Source organism: Diabrotica virgifera, chromosome 3, assembly GCF_917563875.1.
Source record: "Diabrotica virgifera virgifera chromosome 3, PGI_DIABVI_V3a".
Taxonomy (NCBI): Eukaryota; Metazoa; Arthropoda; class Insecta; order Coleoptera; family Chrysomelidae; genus Diabrotica; species Diabrotica virgifera.
In genome coordinates, this window is record NC_065445.1 from 198,529,241 (window position 1) to 198,548,411 (window position 19,171).

Sequence of the window (19,171 nt, forward strand, 5' to 3'; positions counted from 1 at the left end):
AAATAGAGTAAAATTTATTTTCCCTGACTAAAAACGTAAAACACATGTTTTAAAACTAAAAAAATTATTATCAGGTTCCGATCAATTTAGAACTAACTAGAACATTTTACCAATAATATAAAAATTGTTAAACCATTTCTAATACCCCAATTAAAAAAACAATAAAAATAAAACAAGTTTTAAACCCATATATAAAATGGTGATTTAAAAAACTGTTCGTCTAAAAAATATTAAGATTGGAATTGGGTAGTTTTCCATTTTCTAATAAAATTATAAATTATCGTTCCACATAAACAATGTTACTCAGTTCAGCTTGTTATAAACACTATTAAAAATATCTAAAGCCTAAAAAATACAACCATGCTACGCTTTTTGTATTGTGAAGTTTTTCTCGCCGTAATGGTGCTCATTGTGAGCATTTAAATTATTGTGTACCTATACATATTACAGAGTGCCGACAGAAGTGAATACTTGTATAGATTGGATTATATTCGATTCTATTCTATTCAATTAGTTTCGATTCGACCCGATTTAATTTCATTTATTATTAGTTAATTTTATTTAATTTTGTTTAATTTTATTTAATTTTATTATATTTTTTATTTAATTCTATTTATTTTTATTTAAGTTTAATTAAATTTGGGTTGAAACCACCCCAAACCCAGTCAATAATAGAAAATTCTGAATCTATACTAAGTATATAGTTTGATCAACATCGATCGAGTTATTTAGAAACACGGCAAACAAAATTAAAATTGCTATGATGACAGCAAATGTCCGCAACGGGCAGGACACATAAAGAAGAAGATAACTAGTTTCACCTGAAAAAATGGTGTATCGCACTATATTTTTCCAAAATACTGAACAAATCAACCTCGATAGGGTTGAAACCCGAAGCCAGTCATGAATAGAAAATTCGGAATCTATATTTGGTTTTATACTTTAGTTTCAAGATTCATTAGAAATAAACAAACCAAGACACGTTGAATATTACAAGGAGCACTCCCAAATTATGATTTACACTGTATATGCATTGTATAAATCCCAAATAATGATTTACAAAGTTTATACATTGTAAATCATGATTAGGGGGTGCTCCTGGTAACATTGAAGTGTCGTGGTTTGTTTATTTCTAGTGCATCTTGATTGTTATTTTAGTATAGTATAAAATCACCTGCCGCACTATATTTTTTGAAAAAATTTAACAAATTACCCATACAGAGGTGAAACCATCCCAAACTCAGTCAATAATTAAAAATTCGGGAACTATACTTAGTTTACTAAAAAAGTTAAAGTAAGTGTATAAATATGTACTTATATAACGGTATACCGTAAGGTTACTACATGCGTCTCGATGTTCGAATGCCTCCAAATACGATTTTAGTCCCGTCTAAATTCCATATCGAGCGATAAGAAGTATTCACTTCAAAAATAAACACAATGTAATTTCGGTACTCTTTATTTTGACGAATACTGTAGACGCTACGTGTCCGTTGTGATATTGCATTTTTTGAGCTATCTGATTATCATATTTGTTCTTTTTTTTTGACGCAACGTTTTTTAATTCACCACGTGTATTTAACTTACCATTACGGGATTTTTGAAGGTAGGTTTTACTATACCCAGAGGATCTTTGTTCTCGAAGATGTTAAACTTTTCTTTCTGTTAGATTTGCCATGCAATACCATGCAAAAAATTAAATAAAGTTAGCTTCTAAAATTTCTCAAATAAAATAATAAGTTTCCCAACGGTATTACTACATAAAAAACTTGATAAACAAGGACTAAAGAAAAATTAAAGAAGGCAACAAATGTAGTACTTTCTTTGTACATTATGATTTAAGAGTCACAACAATTTAACTAATAACTTTTAATATTTTAAAAATTGCCAAATAACTTAGTAAAAAAGAAGTAATTGGACTTCGTAAATCCTAGGTTTTCACCCAAAGTAATCGAAAGTAGAACTGGAAGTCGATATTTGAACTCTTCGTGTAACTTTGGGTCGATTGATATACGATTTTACTAATTTTGAGTCATTGTTACTAAACTTTGGGTGATCATTGTTTAAACATAAATGACTTCAAAATCGGAACTAAGATTCAAACTCAACTTTTCAATACGCTTCGATTGATGTGTTACATGTACTATTTCTGCGACTATAATGGCACTTCTGGTTAGAACTTTTTAACCGGAAATGATATAAACAACCAAAATTTTACATTTGTCCTCATCTTGCTAAGGCACGTCGAGTGATATATCGCTTATACTACTTCGGTGACTTTAAAACAGTACCTACGGTTGCAACTCTAAAACCGGAAGTCCGATGTCAAATTTCTCATCTTTAATACCATCATTGTGTTATAAGCTTTCATTCGACACCTCATTTGCCATTCTATCTGTATTAATAACGGAGGAGATGTATTCGCGGACGGACAGACAGTCATGAAATCGAAAGTATACAGTGATGAGCGCACTAATTACCCGGAAAATAACGCAAAAGATGGAAAACATATTAAGTTGTGAGATAAGAAGAGATGAACCTAGTAGAGGTGTTAAATTTAGCGACAGTAACTTATAAACTGACATTATATTGATTGTTTCCCACCTTTAGACGTATCGGACGAGTTTGAGAAATGCCACTGTCACAGTGACAGTTTTAGTTGACGCACTCCTCTGATGCGTCTAAAGGTGGGACATAATTAATATAATGTCAAATGATATGTTACTATCGCTAAATTTAACAACTCTACTAGTTTTATTTCTTTTTATCTCATAATTTAATATGTTTTCCACACCACTATTTTGCCGGTTATTAGCGCGCTCATCACTGTATATTTGTTCTCGTCTTGCGAAGGCGCGTTGAATAATAAATCACTTGTACAATTTCGGTGACTTTAAAACAGTACTTCTGGTCGTATTTCTGAAGCCGGAAGTCCTAGGTCAAATTTCTCACCTTTAGTACCATCCTTGGATTATAAGCTTTCATTTGACACCTCATTTGTCATTCTACCTGGTATAATGACGGAGGAGTTATATTCGCGGTCGGACGGACAGACGGACAGAAAGCCTAGGTCAAATTTCTCACCTTTAGTACCATCCTTGGATTATAGGCTTTCATTTGACACCTCATTTGTCGTTCTACCTGGTATAATGACGAAGGAGTTATATTCGCGGTCGGACGGACAGACAGCCTAGGTCAAATTCCTCACATTTAGTACCATATTTGGATTATAAGCTTTTATTCGACACCTCATTTGTCATTTTTCCTGGTATAGTGACGAAGGAGCTATATTCGCGGTCGGACGGACAGACGGACATACAGTCTAGGTCAAATTTCTCACCTTTAGTACCATCCTAAGATTATAAGCTTTCATTTTTCACCTCATTTGTCATTCTACCTAGTGTAATGATGGAGGAGTTGTGTTCACAGACAGACAGACAGACAGACAGACAGACAGACAGACAGACGGGCAGACTGACGTGGATAATTCAAAGTTTTCACATTTTTTCAAAATTGGGTGAAAACAATAACATGAACAGATTACGGTAGGACTATCAAAACCCATCCTAGTACCAGGCGATTCAATACACCATCTTTTGGGTAAATCGTATATCATCCTATTTTGTTGAAGCTTTAATTGCTTGGAAATATTAAGAATGATAATTTCAGTATTCGAATACTTCAAAAAGGGCCAAATTTTTTATTAAATAATTTGTGAAGAAAATTTTAAATATTCATTTTGTTTTCACCTTTTGGTTGCTATATCTGGGCAACTATGCTTTTTAGAAAAATTTTGTGGAGATAAAAAAGTCTTGCAATTAAATTTTCGACAAGACAGAATATATTGTAAATCTAAAAAAAAATATTATCATTGCAAAATTAGCAAAAAGGGTCAAAAATCAATGTTTTCAATAATATTTTCTGGGTATTTAAAAGCCACATAGAACCTTCAAAATTTACCCAGAAAATATGTTTAATATAAAAAACACAACACACAATTTCAGCACAATCGGTAAAGCAAGCATCTAAATTCTTGAAAAAAATTTATTAATTTTCAAAATTATCAAAAGCCAATAAAAAAAGTTTTGAAACACTTAGAAATTTTTTTACATATAAAAGTGATTTAGAGCTTCCAAACAACTGTACAATTTTTAAGCTAATAAACAAACAGAATAACTTCGTCAATTTTCAATTACTATTTTTTTTTTCTCAATTTATATCAGAAGATTGGTCAATTAGTTTCGAAGTTATAATTGATCAAAGCTGATCGGCAGTTACAACAATAGTACGAAGGTTTGTCTTTTGTTTTTAATAAAAACCTTTGTTGTGCCAAGTACTTGTAGATATAAATAAATGTTAATCTTTTTTTGTGCAACCTGGTTAAAATGTTGATTTAACTTTAAGGGTATAGAAAAATCGACAAGAGGCAGTGGTGGGGTAGCAATTTCAGCCATCTCAAAAATGAAATCAAGCATTCAAAATAGCGACGCGCTTAAAAATTTCAATTATCTCAAGTTGCCAGTGGATTATTGTTGATTATTATTTTTAGCTGGGGTTCTTAATTTTAAATATGATTTTGAACATTCATTTTTGTCATTTGTTAATGGTTTTTGTTAATTCTATTTATTTCTGCAATAATAATTATTATTTTTTAATTTGAAATCAATTCTTGTAGGAAATTTAATTGCAAAACTTTTTTCGTCTCCACAAATTTTGTTTAAAATGCATAACTTCCGGGATAGAGCAACAAAAAGGAGCAAAAATGAATTTTTCCAGTTTTTTCACACTTTGTTGAATAAAAAATTTAGCCCACCTTTTTAAGTGTCCGCATAGTGAAATTATCATTTATAATAATATTTCCAAGATTAAAGCAAAAAATAGGGTCATATACGAGTTATCAACCCAAACGATCGCCTGGTCTATCCCTATTTGATAAAGTATATGTCTAAATCTTGAATATGCTTATCTACTAATAATTTGTCTTTAGTCCATATAAATCATAAAAAAGCTTTATAATCTCATAAATATCGCAGAGGTGGAATTGTATAACGTAATAAAAAATATCCATTTATGGATGGAAAACTAAGATTATCATTAAATATAGTCTTCCTCATACTGCATTTTGTTTTTCTACTTCTTTCAGTGCCATTTCCTCTAAGAATGTTAGCTATAATTACTGCTATCTTCACCTTTGATACTACGTAAACAGCTCAACATAGTTACAATTATTGTATCATCGCCTCAAATTGTTTAGACAGAACATCGTCATCGTCGTCGTCATATGCTTCTTCTGCATTTGTTTTTAAGCTTGCATAATTTCTATTGCCTTCTTCGACTTAAATTTCTATAATATACATAGTAAATATATCAATTTTATTTATCATGATAATTCTATACTAAATTTACAATCAAGATGCAGTAGAAATAAACAAACCAAGATACGTTAAATGATAATAGGAGCACTCCCTATTAGCATTTGCCTGCTACTACTATTTTCGAAAGTTTATACATTGTAAATTATGATTCGGGAGTGCTCCTAGTAGCATTTAACGTGTCTTGGTTTGTTTATTTCTACTGCATCTTGAATGTAAATTTAGTATATACTTTTTAGGAATGGTAGATTTCAAATAGGTTTTTTAGCCTCTTCGACCTTTATAATATTGTGTGTTTCGTTATTACGCTTGTTTCCTGATCGGCATCTAAAAAACACACCGCAGGTATTTATTGTCCTACAGTTGTAGACACTATGTTCAGCAGTTTCCGCTCCATTTTGCTCATTTTACAGAGATTGTCTCTGAGTGAGTACTACCAAAACTAAAAACACCTGTGAAAACTCTCGAGTTATGTCTTTTCAGGCTACAGAAGTATTTTTGAGTAACGAGCAGAGCGTTGTAATAAGCTTTTTTATTGCCTTTTAGCCTAATAAAATAAAAAAAGTCAAAATGTAAATTCGTACAGGTTAAAACAAATTTTAAATCAAAGTTTAGGTGGGTACAAAAGATATTTTCAAGAAAGTATCCAAATCATACAAGGGGATCATTGTTTAAATAATTAAAAAGGGGTCATTTTTGCAAAAAAAATTACTTTTTTAACTGATGAGGTCATTCAATTACTAATGAAGGTCTATAGGATTGTTTTCTGCAAAGTTGAAGGGTAAATCTTTCACATAACGCTTACTAAATTAAATTTGACCCCCTATTTATTTAAATAATTATACATAAAACTTTAAAAACAAATTTGCAAAAAATTATTTTTAGCGTTTTAAATAAGCACTATAAAATATCTTATTTTACAGGAGAAGTTGCGCTTTGGTATCAGTATTAATTATAAAAAAAATAGTCCAAAAATATTTAATATTTTTTGAGATATTGAATTTGTTTATTAAATGTTACTCTATTTTCAATTTCAAAAACGCGGTTGTTGCCAGAAAAATATTCACCTGCTTAAAATCTCATTATTTTTATTTTTATGTATATTTTTGATAAATGTATTGATAAATTCAAATTTCAATTAAACTCTTCCCTAAAATGGCATTTGAAAATTATTCAAATTTGTTTATAATTTGTTTTTTTAATAACGTCGCGGGGATTAAATATTTTGAAATGCCGTTTCGACAATTGGGTTCCTGGGAATTTTTTACTAATTAACAAAATTTTTTTGTCTTTTCGTCTTCTTCTTTTTTTTTCTTGGAGTTATATTAGTACGAGCCCTTTTAGGGTTAAATCTTATTAAGAATGTCGAATCTCTGAGTTGTAGATTCTAGACCTAAAAATATTAAGATTTAACTAAAATCTCTTAAATAAAATGTGGCTACTTACTGAGTTACAGGGTGTTTTATTAAAAATTTAAAAATTATTGTTACCAAGTACTTTAAAACTATTTGACGTATCCTTATCATACTTGTCAGAAAGTGTGGCTATTATACACCCTACTAAATTGTGATTAATAAACGTTTCTAGCTAGTGCCAGAGGCGTACGACAGGGGATAGTGAATGATTGACCCTTCCCAAATTCTACGCCACTGAGTGAATTACTATTTTAGCGAAATTTTTCGATTCTCCAATACTTTGTATGTAAATAACTTTATTGGTATCGATAAAGTCATCAGTTTGAGAGATATTGGAAGTTTAAAACGAATGAATGAATGAATGAATAAAAATAACTATGTCGTTTTATTTTTAACGTAAAATATATCGAAAACTAATGAATTAATCGTTACCAGTAAAGAGTAAATTATTTACATAGAAAGTATTGGAGAATCGAATTACCTAAATTGTAATTCCCTCAGAGGCGTAGAAATTGGGATAGGTCAACCATTAACTATCCCCTGTCGTACGCCTCTGGTAGTAGCTAGAAACTTTTATTTATCTCAATTTAGTAGACTGTATAGTACCCACACTTTCTGCCAAGTATGATAAGGATACGTCAAATAGTTTGAAAGTACTTGGTAAAAATAATTTTTAAATTTTTAAATAAAACACCCTGTAACTCAGTAAGTAGCCACATTTTATTTAAGTGATTTTAGACCAATGTTAATATTCTTAGGTGTAGAATCTACAACTTAGAGATTCGACATTCCTAATGAAACTTAACCCTAAAAGGGCCCTTAGTAATACAACTCCAAGAAAAAAAAAGAAGAGGAAAAAAAGACAACAAAATTTGTTAATTAGTGAAAAATTCCCACGATCCCAATTATCGAAACGGCATTTCAAAATATTTAATCCCAGCGATGTTATTAAAAAAAGAAATTATAAACAAATTTGAATAATTTTCAAATGCCATTTTAGGGGGAAGTTTAATTGAAATTTGAATTTTTCAATAAATTTATCGAAAATATACATAAAAATAAAAATAATAAGATTTAATACAGGTGAATATTTCTTTGGCAACAACCGCGTTTTTGCAATTGAAAATAGAGCAACATTTAATGAACAAATTCAATATCTCAAAAAATATTAAATATTTTTGGACCAATTTTTTTTTATTAATACTGATAACAGAGCGCAACTTCTCCGTAAAATAAGATGTTTTATAGTGCTTATTTAAAACGCTAAAAATATTTTTTTGCAAATTTGTTTTAAAAGTTTTATGTATAATTATTTAAATAAATATGGGTCAAATTTAATTTAGTAAGTCTTATGTGAAAGATTTACCCTTCAACTTTGCAGAAAATAATCCTATAGACCTTCATTAGTAACTGAATGACCTCATCAGTTAAAAAAGTAATTTTATTGCAAAAAAGACCCCTTTTTAATTATTTAAACAATGATCCCCTTATATGATTTGGATACTTTCTTGAAAATATCTTTTGTACCCACCTAAACTTTGATATAAAATTTGTTTCAACCTGTACGAATTTACATTTTGATTTACATGTCGTAGTGTAATTTTATTTTACTAGACTATTTGATCTAGAATATATTTCGCGGGTTCGCGAGGCTATAATAGTTCGCGGGCTTTTTGATTTACCACAGAATGGCTCTGATCCTACAAAAGTAGTACTAGCTCCTGCTCTAGCAAGACTTTGTACCAACAACAAAGTTACTTTGTTGTGCTTCACCACTTTCCAAAGGAACTGCTTGCACTTCTGGACTGTTGCGGATAAACTTAAGAATCAATTTAGTGTTAGCCTTAATAAACTTATTCTTCTTCTAGTTCCATGGCCATTATCGATTGTTAGATATCACATTGGCTATTAAATTCGCTATCATGACTTTATTGACAGCAGCCTGAATAACAATGTAGTCGATTTTCCGTGCCAGTGTGTTGGATTTTTCAGCCATGATGTTCTTCCAGCAGGACCACGTTTACCTTGGATCTTCCCCTGAATGATTGGATGCAAAAGTTCATATTTCTCAGGTTGTCTCATATAGATCGATCAAGGAATACAAAACTTAACGAAAACCTCCAAAAAAATAAAGGAAGGATGAAAATTTGGGAATAGGTAGTTGAAATTGTCTATTATTATATAAGAAAAAGTTTACAATTCTCATCCCCTCCATTTTACAAAAAACCCCTTTACCACTTACCCTTTACCCCCTTTTACATCACTCCCTTCTCGTGGGTGAAAATATACATTCAAAATAAGTCCGGAATTGGATAAAATAACTAATTGTAAGCAACTTTTGTTCTATAGAGTTTTTTCACTAAGTCAATACTTTTCGAATTATTTGCAAGTGAATATGTTCATTTTTAACAAAAAAAAAAAGAATGTGTGTACTTTGTACGCACGTAAGAAGTTATACTTCTATTATATGATTTCAACGAAATCAATATACTTTAAACAGTTTATCTACTACTTTCCAAAAAAATTTATTAAAACAATACCAAAAATTAAAAAAATAAAAGAATAAAACACACACAAACACATTGAAAAATGCCACAAATGATTTCTGAACAATAATGGTTGCCAAAAATTTTAATTAAATACGTATTTTCTGAAAAAAATTATATAATAATATACTTACAATCATAAAATCTATAAAAAAAAAAAATAAAAAAATGATATAACTTGCATTGGGCTTGAACCTACTTCCCGTGTATCCCGCCTCCCGCCGTACGAGAGCCGAAGCGATTTCAAACTGCACCACCTTCGCGTATACGTCATGTGGGAATATAAACAAACTGAACAACTTTTTGACATTTTGTTTATATGAATTATTATTAGTTTGATTTTTGTCGAATTAAAATACAATATATAGAGTAAGAGAACGATACATTAGATGAAAATTTGTAGAAAGTTTGTCCGTAATCAGATTATGTAAATTAAAGCATTGCCTACTAGGGGTATAGCATAGCAAGTACTAGGTAAGTACATTATTTTTTTTACATTTTCCAAATAGGTATGAAGATAATTTTTTATTGGAATACAACTGAAACATTTAGAATTACGTACCTGTGGCTTTTCAAAACTATTTAAAAAGTCACTATAATTATAAATTTGATTTTATTTCTGTCCTCACAACAATAAAAACTAATATATTATATAATATTTTTGTTTACTGATAACCTCCATATTGAACAATTATTGACAGATCATTTCAACACCCAATCAGAGCCCGTATAAAGACTAATACCAAACTGTCGGTGTGCGCATGCGCGCAGATCAATATAAATTCACCCTCAATCTCAATCGCGCCTAAACAAGTATAACTTCAAAAACATGCTTTTAGACGGTTTTTCGCAAATAACTCAAAAAGTAAATATTTTATCGAAAAAAGTATTCTTATCAAAAATATAGCTCATAAAAAAGTGAAACAAATGGTGTACGCATGAAGTCCGTTGACCCAGTAGAAGCAGAGTTGTAGCTAATGAGGAGTAGGTCCTTCTTTGTCAAATTTCAAATCGAATATTTCGACAAGAAATAACCAAAAAACGGAGCACTTTTCAGGGAAAATTAATTACAACTTTTTTAAAGTGTTTAAAAAAAGGTTAAACTTCTAACATTAAAAGTAAGTGAGTTACGCTCAAAATATTGTTGGTTTCTTTTATTTTTTGGTATAAAAATCGCGAAAATCACCCCCTAATTAGCATCCCAAATACATTTAATCCTTACTGCTTCACACTTTACTTTTCTTATGTATTCTTTATATGATCTGTAAGGTTCAATCAATTTCATCGGTTCAAAGTGCTTCTTTTTGAAAAGGCTGTAGTTAAAATGGCTTGAACAAGTCACTTATCATGAGTGTATGCAAATTTTGAACAGTCATAGCATAACCAATTTTTGTCTACCAGGAAAACAAAAAAAATCCAAAATAATCAGAAAAACAAAACGTACATTTTATTACTGTCTGAGATTTTTGGTATTACTAATAATTTTTTAGTTATTTTGAAAAAAAAAGGATTTTTTTTAAATCAGAAAATTTTTTTTATTTTAAAACCAAGTTTTTTCAAAACTGAACTGTTTGAACCAATAAAACTTATAGATCATTATAAAGAATAAATAAACAAAGTAACTTGTGAAGCGGTAACGATTAATTTTATTTGGGATGCTAATTAGGGTTGATTTTAGCGATTGTTTTTACCAAAATATAAAAGAGAGCAACAATATTTTGAGCGTAACTCACTTACTTTTAATGTTAGAAGTTAAAAAAAACAAAAATTTTTATAAACACTTTAAAAGAGTTTTAATGGGTATTTTCCGGAAAGTGCTCCGTTTTTGGTTATTTCACTTTGAAAAATTCGTTTTGGAAATGGACGAATAAGGACCTACTTTTCATTAGTTACAACTCCGCTTCTACTGGGTATACAGACTTCATGCGTACACCATTCTTTTCACTATTTATAAGCTATATATTTACTAATAATATCTTTTTCGCTAAAATACTTACTTTTTGAGTTATTTGCGAAAAACCGTCTAAAAACTTGTTTTTTGTTGTTAAAAATGAATATATTCACTCGCAAATAACTCAGAAAGTATTGACTTAGTGAAAAAACTCTATAGAACAAAAGTTGCTTAGAATTAGTCATTTTATCTAATTACGGACTTGTTTTGAATGTATTTTTTTTCACCCCCAAGAAGGGGTATTCCCCTCCATTTTTGTAAAATGGAGGGGGTGTAGAATTGTAAACTTTTTCTTATATAATAATAGACAATTTCAACTACCTATTCCAAAATTTTCATCCTTCCTTTATTTTTTTGGGTCAGATTGTTCTTTGATCGGGCTAATAATGTGACCGAAGTATTCCAGCTTGTGTCTCTTTATTATATTGACCTCCCCTGTGTGTTGTTTGTTTCAGCCGTCTAAGGACCTCCTCATTTCTAACCCTGTAGACCCTTAGCTTATTCTTAGTAGTCGTCAGTATACCCACACCCACATCTCAAAGGCTTCCAAGCGTTTAAGCATAGCCTCACTTAGACTCCACGGTTCCGCTCCATACAGTATATCAGCAATAAACCAGATAAAACAAATTACTATTGCTAAAAATAGTGCCATTTCAAACAGTATAATCTTGGAGCTAAACTAAAACCTTTCAGCCTGTCTATTAATCATTTGCCTTCGTTCTGTATTTAAAATGTCCTTCTGCTCACTCGTTTTATTGTCAATACTTCACCACTGAGATATTTAGTGACATTATGATAACTCAGTTATTTAAATAAAAAAAAAACGAAATTGTCGAATAGAAATCATAAATGCTTACCAGTGCCCTTACAGATACTTCCGAGAAGACATTCTCGATATTTTTTTTGTTAGATGAAAGCAAGACATCCGATAAAGACTTAGATCGCTACAAAACAAGCAAAAAATATTACATGCAAAAAATAAAAAAAACTTTTGGAAAAAAATTATTTTTTTATACTAAAAGCGTTATACTCGTCGCAACAGCTAAGCTTACTAGTCTAATATAGTGGTGTTAAGGAAAAACTTCTAAAACTTGTAACGTGTCAAAAATTCAGTTGTTATATCCTGTGAAAATTAAATCACCCCGTACATCAAATTTTAAATCATGTTCAATTTCAGTTAACATTTTCCTGAAGTTGGGGAGGCCAGCATCCGCCATAGGAGAGAGAACCAGAAGAGAAAAATGATCATTCTCTTTTCTCTCTTTCATTACAGAAGATTCCCAGTTTTTGCTTTAATAGCAAAAACATGTATATCGTCGGTATTTTTCTATGATAGCAGATTTAATGCATTATCGAAGTGTCGAGATAGGAAATTCCACCTGACACTCATATTATTATTGGCACTCTGCTCAAACTGATTTTCAAGACATCTGTAATTTACTTCAAGTTGTTTTCAAACTAATTTCAAGCGACTAAATAACTACTTTTATTGATGTACTCCACAAATTGAGCACATATTGTCGATATTGTCTATTTATTGCATTTTCAGGAATTTAGCGAATTGTGCATTAAACTAATTTCAAAGTTCATGCTACTCGTATAATGAAATCATATGCGTTACGGGAAATGTGCCATTCATGTCGTATAGCTCAGACAGCTTAATTAACAAAACTGTCTGTACACAAATCTGTATAGTGTAGCTTATCATGCCTCGAATTTGACCGTGATCATTTTGGCATCAGAAAAATTTCCAGAAAATTCAGGAGATCCTTCACGATTTATTCCAAACAAATGCCTACGTTAGTAAAAGTAATAAATTATGCGATACTGCTTGTTAAAAATAAAAGGGTAGAACACAAGAGGCAGTTAAATCAATCAAATTGTATTTATAGCTGGATTTAAAACAGTTTTTAATGTGGCAATCAATAACTGATTGTGTGTCCAATTAAGTCGGCATCATATTGGGAAACTTTTCTATTATTAATTTTACGAAAAAAGGTTATTATTCTTCATAAAACGCACTGCATGGTCTAAAATCTAAGATGCAACCATCATAATTCACAATATATGTAACAAATTTTATCAATTATACATACATGAGGTACCTATGTCAAAAAATATGAATTCCGCTGAAGAGTAAAGTACCTTTATTTTTCACAATATTGAAAATTGTTATTATGAAAAGTCGTTTAGAACTAAAAACTATGTTTCAATATGCAATTACATCCTTCTAATTATATATCCACTTTACTCTTGAGCGAAATTCATATTTTTTGACATACCTCGTATAAGATTGTAAAATTTCTAGACCATGCAGCGCTTTTTATGAAGAATAACTGTTTTTCGCAAAATTAATAGTAAAAAAGTTTCCCATATGATGCCGACTTCATCGGACACACTGTATATATATTTCTAACTACCTTTTCAAACTCTATGATCAATTATTTGATAAAATGTCATAAAAATACTGTGTAACTTTTAATGTAATTAATCATTGAAGTTATCGACACATATACATATTATAAACTATACAGAGAGAGTCTGTAAAGTGGAATAAATTCAATATCTCAAATACTAATTGTTTTTTTGGAAAATGCTCAGACCCGTCGATTAGTATTTCAAATTGTCCTTTTTGACATTCAATAAAAATGTATACAGGGTGTCCCAATTTAGAGATATGACGTCATCGTCGATTTTCTTAAATGGCAACACTGTCATTTTGATAGCTAATTTGATAGGGTTTGTAAAGTTATACATAACTGCAAAATATCAAATTTTTATTCTCTACCATTTACAAGATAATAGAAAATAACAAAGTTATATCTGTAATTTGGAATATATTCAATAATTAAAATACTAACTGTTTTTTTGAAAAATGCTCAGACCCGTCGATTAGTATATCAAATTGTCATTTTTGACATATAATAATAATGTATACAGGGTGTCCCAATTTAGAGATATGACGTCATCGTTGATTTTCTTAAATGTTGATAGCTATTTTGATAGCGTGTGTAAAGTTATACACATCTGAAAAATTTCAAAATTTTATTCCCTACCATTTACAAGATAATAAAAAATAACAAAGTTATGAAGAACAAGAAGTAATCAAATAATAATTGAATTTATTTATTTCAATTAAGCAAATGCTCATAACGTTGCCCATTGACAATTTGACAATAATTGAGGGCAACATTATGAGTTTTTGCTTAATTTATTGAAATAATTAAATTCAATTATTAGTTGATTACTTCTTTTTCATAACTTTGTTATTTTTTATTATCATCTAAATGGTAGAGAATACAAATTTGAAATTTTGCAGTTGTGTATAACTTTACACACCCTATCAAAATAGCTATCAAAATGACAGTGTTGCCATTTAAGAAAATCAACGATGACGTCATATCTCTAAATTGGGACACCCTGTATACATTATTATTATATGTCAAAAAGGACAATTTGATATACTAATCGACGGGTCTGAGCATTTTTCAAAAAAACAGTTAGTATTTTAATTATTGAATATATTCCAAATTAGAGATATAACTTTGTTATTTTCTATTATCTTGTAAATGGTAGAGAATAAAAATTTGATATTTTGCAGTTATGTATAACTTTACAAACCCTATCAAATTAGCTATCAAAATGACAGTGTTGCCATTTAAGAAAATCGACGATGACGTCATATCTCTAAATTGGGACACCCTGTATACATTATTATTGAATGTCAAAAAGGACAATTTGAAATACTAATCGACGGGTCTGAGCATTTTCCAAAAAAACAATTAGTATTTGAGATATTGAATTTATTCCACTTTACAGACTCTCTCTGTATTTAAATAATTGTATTTTTCTATGCTATTAGCATGTGCTAACAGAATAGCAATGTTGGACTTTTGATTTAGTTGTTTTTTATTTAGTATTATAAGGGTTAGAAGAGTAAAGTAGCCATAGTTTGAGGACAATGTGATATTCATGGTCTACATAGAAGTGAAAAAATGAGTGTTTCTTAACATTTACTCCTGGATGTAGAACAGAAGATCTTCAAATAATCCATTTCCCGCTGTTAAGGCCTTTTGATTTAGCATAAAACGTGTTTCACTCACAATAAATGAGGTTAAAAATCTATCTTGTATAGACCACAGTAACTATAGAGGGATAAATTTACTGAGCACTATACTGAAACTCACAACAAAAATACTGATGGAGAAAATAATGGCGCACATAATATCGGATGAACACCAAGAATTTAGAAGAAGAAGAAGAATTTTTTCCTTAGGTTCCTCATCAGTAACTAAAGAAATATAACTTCTTACTGCCATAAAATGCAAAAAAGAAGAAAGTTGTAAACGAACACACATTTGTTTGACATTGACGCACCAAAAGTAATATAATATGTCAAGTGGTTAAATTTAATATTTGTGTTTTGGGCCATGAACCATTTCCAGTCCAAATATAAAGTGCTAGAAAAAATAGGCGAGGGATCATTTTCGGACGTTCTAAAATGTGAAAATAGAGAAACAAAAGTATGTTACGCAGCAAAGAGGCTTAAAAACACATATCGATCTGAGGCAAGTATACAGGCATGCGCGGAGATAGTTGCTGCGCAGAAGATACCGAATCATCCTAATGTTGTCAACATGTTGGAGTACCACTATGACATATACACAGGGAAACTGACCTTTATCTTTGAACTTATGGATATGAGTATGCATGATTACCTCAAAACAAAGCGTAGGGGTTTGTCAGAACATAGAGTTAAGTTCTATTTGTTTCAAATACTGAAAGGATTGGAACACCTCCACAAACACGGATTATTTCATAGAGACATAAAACCTGAAAATATTCTTATTAAGTTTCCATCAATCCTTTATGCTCCACTGTCTCAAACTAGTTCAGAAGAAATAGTTAAGGTAGGTGATTTGGGATCTGTCAGAGGAATTTTCAGCTCTCCTCCATATACAGAGTATATATCCACCAGATGGTATAGATCACCAGAATGTCTCCTCACTGTTGGTAATTACGGTCCCAAGATGGATGTGTGGGCCACTGGTTGTGTCTTCTACGAAATGCTGACATTGCGGCCTCTTTTTCCAGGCAGTAACGAAATTGATCAATTGTGTAAAATACATCATATACTAGGATCACCAAGCCTCCAGTTAATTGCGAGACTGAAGTCAAGATCGAGAAATTTTATATGTTTTCCAAAAATTAAAGGAACAGGTTTCTACAATCTACTGCCTTATATATCTAGAAATGGACGAAATATCTTAAATCTAATGGTAGAGTACGATTGGGATAAGAGAATAAATGTCAAACGGTTGCTGAGACATTGCTACTTCGACGATATTAAAGAAAAGCTGGTGTGGGATGAAAGCGTAAGCAAAAGCACTGGAGACGACAAAGTGAATGCAGGTGTTGACGGTTTGATTAAGAAAAAAATTCTTAAACGAGAACATTTTAGCGACGAAATTAGAAACAACAGTTCTAATCAAATTGTCAAACCTAAAGTTTCCAGAAAAGTGTGTGTTGAAGATGCTTCAAAAGCTACAAATACCTTCTCCAGAGGCAGAAGGTCTAAAAATAGTAGTAAGGGTTCAGATAGTGACAAAAGTAGTTACCTCAGCAGTAGAAACAGCATCAATGACGTCCCATACTATCATAAAATATCTCGCCGTAGTAACAACGGTAGTAAAGAACTCAAAGTCACTTCGCTGCCACTGGTGGACTATAAAGTAAGAAATTCAGCTGAACATAAAATAATTCATCCCAAAGAACCACCGAAAAGGGGTCAACATTTACTAAAAGCATCAAGTAACCTGGAAAACACGAACAAATATCTTTTCAAGAATCCTTATCAACCATATTTCGAATCGAGGTCATTTTACATCCCAAGAAATTCTGAAGTAAAAACGACTAAGCAAGACACTAAAGAAAGTAAATTTCAATATCGTTTAAGAAAGAACACTTGACATGAGGTTAGGTAGTAAGAAATGTTTAAATGATATTAAACAATAAATAGTTTCAACACTCTAATAATTTAATCTTTCTTCCAAGATTTTTCGTTAAGAATGATGAAAAAAATTAAATCAGTTTTTGTTTTTATTTGATTCAGAGTTGGACCACCATCTCCATATAGCTATTTCAGCATCTATGCGTCCTCAGTGAAGCTATGCAGTCACAACTCTGAAACAAATATCAACAACCCTGCCTATTTAAGGGAAACCATCGCGATGCAATGATTCCACCTTTTGAGACGCAAAACAGCGACATCTCTCGTAACGAGGAAGACGAAACGCCGTAGATACAAAGTTTACTACTTTTATACAATTAGAATAATTGAAATAAAAACAATAAACAATATTTTAACTCCAAGACTTTTCGTTAAGAAACTGCTTTCTGGCTGCATCCTGTATCTCCGGCTTTTACAATATACAGGGTGTCCAGAAACTCTATCGACAAACGAAGACAGGAGATTCGTCAGATAATTTTAAGACAATTTAACTCAATTCATCTAGTCCGAAAATGCTTTCTAAAAGAGCTAGAGCTATTTGAAGATGGCGTCTGGTAATTAGTTTTTCTTAAATATCTTCAGAACGTTTCTATTTATAAAAAACGAAAATTGATACACATATTTATCTTCCAGAGATAAATCGATTCCATCCATTGCAAATTTCTAGTACCGGTCATAGGCGTCCGTTTTGGGTAGGGCAAGAATTATATTATCGCATAATTTTTTTGTTTTTAATTTTTAAACATTTTTGAGTCTGGATTTTTAAAATGTAAGGTATCATAGTACTAAAAGGTACTCTTACTTTAAGTCGATAGGATACACCGTTTTCTAGAAAAATCGATTTGAAAATTTTTCGTGTTTTCAATATCAAAACAAATTAAAAAAAAATACTATTTAGAAAAACGAAAACTGGTACATTTATTTATATTCCAGAGATGAACCGATTTCATTAATTGCGAATTTCTACTACCGGTCATATGCGTCCGTTTTGGGTAGGTCAACGGTTATTTTACCGCACAACTTTTTTGTTTTTAATTTTTAAGAATTTTTACACTAGATTATTAAATTATGAGGTATTTTAGCACTAAAAGTTACTCTTGCTTTAAGTTGGTAAAATTCAGGAAATGAAAAATTTTCAAATCGATTTTTCTAGAAAACGGTGTGTCCTACCGACTTAAAGCAAGAGTACCTTTTAGTACTAGGATACCTCACAATTTAATAATCCAGTATCAAAAATGATTAAAAGTTAAAGACAAAAAAGTTATACGATAAATAACCGATGTCCCACCCAAACTGGACGCCTATGACGTACTAGAAATTCACAATGGATGGAATCGATTTATCTCTGGAAGATAAATACGTGTACCAATTTTAGTTTTTGTAACTAGAAGCGTTCTGGAGGTATTTAAGAAAAACTAATTACAAGACGCCATCTTCAAAGAGCTCTAGCTCCCTTAGGAAGCATTTTCGAACTAGGTGAATTTGCAGGGGCGTAACAGAGGCCCCCGCAGCATGAAGCTTGCGGGGGGCCCAATATATCAGGGGTATCAATTTATGATGCAGCCAAAATTATTCTTGTAGACTTTCATTGCACTAGTGCTTGCATCTTGCGTACCAGAAGTGTGTCACGCGTACACCTTGTTTTCAACTTTACTTGTTATGACCGCTAGTTCAGAGAGATATACTTCTAAACTTAAATTAATAAAACCATATCTTCGTAGTACAATGTCAGAAGCACGGTTATTTTATCTAGCGCTTATAAGTATTGAAAACGAAGTTGCCCATCAGATAGATATTAAAAATAATTTGTAGATACATTCGCTGATAGTAGTGCACAAAGCAAGTTGTTCATCTCATAGAATAATACTATGTAATAA

The 19,171-nt window shown here is 30.9% G+C and overlaps 2 protein-coding genes across 12 annotated transcripts in view; one reads left to right on the top strand and one right to left on the bottom strand.

The window, feature by feature from the left end:
• Positions 1-19,171, bottom strand: part of LOC114338004 (F-actin-monooxygenase MICAL3) — a 688,439-nt gene that overhangs the window by 214,368 nt on the left and 454,900 nt on the right. For 7 of the 11 annotated variants that reach the window (XM_050647134.1, XM_050647137.1, XM_050647132.1 and 4 more), the window contains 2 exons: positions 12,142-12,228; positions 1,588-1,662 (listed from right to left, as the gene is read on the bottom strand). The exons of the other annotated variants lie outside the window; for them this stretch is intronic. In XM_050647134.1, the coding sequence (XP_050503091.1) occupies positions 1,588-1,662; positions 12,142-12,228 (162 nt within the window). The remainder of the gene's footprint in view (positions 1-1,587; positions 1,663-12,141; positions 12,229-19,171) is intronic. 11 annotated transcript variants of the gene reach the window in all.
• On the top strand, positions 15,649-17,320 carry LOC126882282 (MAPK/MAK/MRK overlapping kinase-like). Its single transcript, XM_050647143.1, has one exon. It carries the CDS (start codon positions 15,715-15,717, stop codon positions 17,251-17,253), a length of 1,539 nt encoding a protein of 512 aa, XP_050503100.1. The 5' UTR covers positions 15,649-15,714; the 3' UTR covers positions 17,254-17,320.

Coding starts and splice junctions, on each gene's coding strand:
- LOC126882282 (XM_050647143.1), top strand. CDS start 15,715: ATGAACCATTTCCAGTCCAAATATAAAGTGCTAGAAAAAATAGGCGAG.